The sequence below is a fragment of the Clupea harengus genome, chromosome 16 (genome assembly GCF_900700415.2).
Source record: "Clupea harengus chromosome 16, Ch_v2.0.2, whole genome shotgun sequence".
Lineage (NCBI taxonomy): Eukaryota > Metazoa > Chordata > Actinopteri > Clupeiformes > Clupeidae > Clupea > Clupea harengus.
This window is the reverse complement of record NC_045167.1, coordinates 16,188,524-16,191,636: the sequence shown is the minus strand read 5'-3', so window position 1 is coordinate 16,191,636 and position 3,113 is coordinate 16,188,524. Positions and strand designations below refer to the sequence as shown.

Here is a 3,113-nt window from a genome sequence, read left to right as displayed (position 1 = left end):
ATGCTATGAAACAGAGAGTTCATGCAGACTTGCAAGGACGTGCAAGGATTCATGAATAATTAAGAGGTTGGTGACCACTATGTAAGGGACTCCGTTAACACAAATTCCACAAATGTCTGGTACTAAAAAGAGCGTCTTAATATAATGTTTGTTGTTTGTGTATTGAATGTTTGATTTATGATTATAAATATATTTTAAGAAATGTTACGGTGATGTTTTTTTTTGTATTTCCTGTCTATCCAGTCTCTAGTCTGTCCAGAGAGTAAGATCCACACATCCTAAATAGGGGACTACAAGACACTCTTGTCACTTGCCTAGTAATGCTATTCATTCATGTGTTTGGTTGCGCCTTGTTTTTTCCTCGTTTCAGGCATGACTTGCCAGGCCCGGACTTCGTACACAGAGGACGAGGTCCTGTGGGGCCATCGCTTCTACCCCGTCATCTCCCTGGAGGAGGGCTTCTTCAAGGTGGACTACTCACAGTTCCACGGTACCTTTGAGGTGAACACACCCCCCCACAGCGTCAAGGAGCAGGAGGAGAGCCTTCTGCTGTCCTCCCCGCTGACTGCGCCCTCCCTCTGCCACAGCACGGGTGGAGGAGGTGGTGGAGGAGGTGGGGGAGGTGGGGGCGAGGCTGGCAGCATCACGCTGGAGGGCTCCGACCAGCAGGGGGAGTCGGAGAGTGGTTCCATCAACCCCCCGGCACCCATCGCCACCAGCAACACCAAGCTGCCCGCTAAGCTGCAGAGGCTAACGGGGCGGGACGGCAGCGGCGCGTTGTGTGCGGAGGGAATGCCCCGGAAGCTGCTGCGCATGAGGTCGGAGATCACGTACAACCTGGGCGAGCTGCCCGCCAAGCTCCAGCGGATCAGCTCCGCGCCGGGCGTGGCCGAGGAGCGCCTGCACGCGCTCAGCTCGCCGCTGGCCGAGGAGAGACCCACCCCTAAGATGGGGCGGTCGGTAGGGGGCAACGCCATGAGCCAGTCAGTGTCGGACCTGCCCCCGAAGCTGCAGAGAATGGCCGGGGGAGGAGGTATGGGTGGACGGCTAGATGGCAACCTGCCGCCCAAATTACGGAAGATGAACTCTGAGCGGTTCACAGGTTTAAGCCTGAAATGAACAATCTCCTGCAGTAGTCTCACGGAGCTGGGTGTGTTACAGCACACACCAAGGGACAACTGCTTTGGAATTTGGCTTGAATGTGTATGAGAATGATTAGATGGTTAATGACGGTAATGATGGTTTGAAGTCTCTAAACCAATCCAACGCCTCGTGAAATCATAGCTCAAAGTATTTGCATTGATTCAGACACAAATTTTAAATGCTGAATGGTGCGTTTGTGAAGTTTTGTGTGAGTTTCTAGAAGGCAAGCCGGTTCTCAACCTTGTCTTCTCTCGAGTTTGCCCCAGCCAACACCAAAATTGATCCCTAGATTCGTACTCTTGTTGTGAGGCACAGAAGTGACACCTGGCTCCGTGAGACTACTCTTGTTTGAACCCAAACCTGTCAACATCCTTCCTGCAATCAGTAATGTCCTGATCAAGTCGTCTTTTATGAAAGCGAACAATAACGTTACCACAGAATTTATAATCATCACAGAATTTATTAACAAATAACCTTTTAGAAACTCATTTTAAACAGACTGGCATGTTTGATCACATAGAGCATGTAAATTATACGTATAACATACTTGTGTTATAAATCTCATTAGAGGAAATATCCTAAATCAGTCACATAACTTCAACTAAAACTTAAAAGGTTTTATTCCATTCATAAGGGCACATATATTATGTTTGTGTTTGAAAAATATTTAGTCACCTGTTGTAATTTTCATGCATGTGTAATAATGTACTATTTAAAGATAACAGCTCATACAGACTCAAACAATAAGCCTTAACTTTGTCAAGTGGGTACAATATCCTGTTCATTCAAAGGTGTTCTTAGGTCTGTTTGTGTTTGACAGCTCCACTGAGTCGCAGGGTCTGTCTGTTTGGGTTGATTTGTGTTAACTCAGTTGGTGGGAAATTGAGGAGAGATCATCTATTTACTGATGTATGTAAAACATAATCTTATCAGTTACAGCTCTTTCCAGCATATGTGTTTTGAAAGACGGAAGCAATAACCCCTGAGCTATGTTAAGAGGAGCCTTTTAGTGTTATTTAGCATTTCTTGTAATACCTCTCTGAGATGCTTTTGACGAGCTGCTGCAACTTATATATGAATAAATTCTGACTGAAATCACAAGGCACAAAACCTGAACTATGTGGCTCTAATAACTGTAATCCTGGGTCAGCAAAGTTTCACTTATTCTACATACTCGTGTTATGACACAAACAATAATCTTTATAATAGCGTTATAGCTCTGGTATACATGTGTAATAAATACAAAAAGTTTTTCCCTGTCTATGGCATATCACAGAAACTACTCTGTCGGTTGCTGTCTGTACTGGATGTGCTCATCAGTATTGGTCGAGGTCTTCCTTCTCAGAAATAAAAGTTGTGTGATTTGATTCTGCTCTGAACTCTGCCATGTGGATGATTGACAGGTTTGCTGGCTGGGGGCTTCTGTGGAGCCGAGACGGAGATCAGGGGGGTTATTTGTGCCAGGATCTCTCTTCGGCTCTGATGCTGCTGTACGGCTCAATCTGCCACAAGTTACTGTGGCTGGGCTGTTTGTGCATGCTGACGCTCAGTGAGATGATGGTGTGAAATGAGAGGAAGCACGTTTTGAAAAAGACTCGGCTCATGAATCTGAAACTTGGAACAAAATGTATCTAAATGCTTATGACCAACATAAAGTCTGAATAACACTGAATCACTGAATAATCATTACTCAAATCAACTGAATATATATGTAATATAATAATCATGGCATTACGATAGTGCTGCTTTTGCTGTTGCCACTGTTGTTGCTTGCATCCCATCTACTGTAAATGAATGGTATGTAAACTATATATTTTTGGCCTTGATGCTCTCTGTTTCTTTAAATCCCTCGTGTGAACATTTTGACTTTCAGATGATCTCTCATCAGCCTTGGATTGATTTTTATTTCAATTAATCACCATCAGACCTCTTCACTATGCATAATTTAAACATGAACATCTTAAACATTC

The 3,113-nt window shown here is 44.4% G+C and overlaps 1 protein-coding gene across 1 annotated transcript in view; it reads left to right on the top strand.

The window, feature by feature from the left end:
* The window catches only part of kcnj3b (potassium inwardly rectifying channel subfamily J member 3b), a 12,269-nt gene extending 9,754 nt beyond the window's left edge, over positions 1-2,515 (top strand). The window contains exon 3 of the mRNA XM_012835687.3: positions 371-2,515. Within this exon, the coding sequence (XP_012691141.1) occupies positions 371-1,119 (749 nt within the window). The 3' untranslated portion in view covers positions 1,120-2,515. The remainder of the gene's footprint in view (positions 1-370) is intronic.
* Positions 2,516-3,113: the final 598 nt, after the last annotated feature.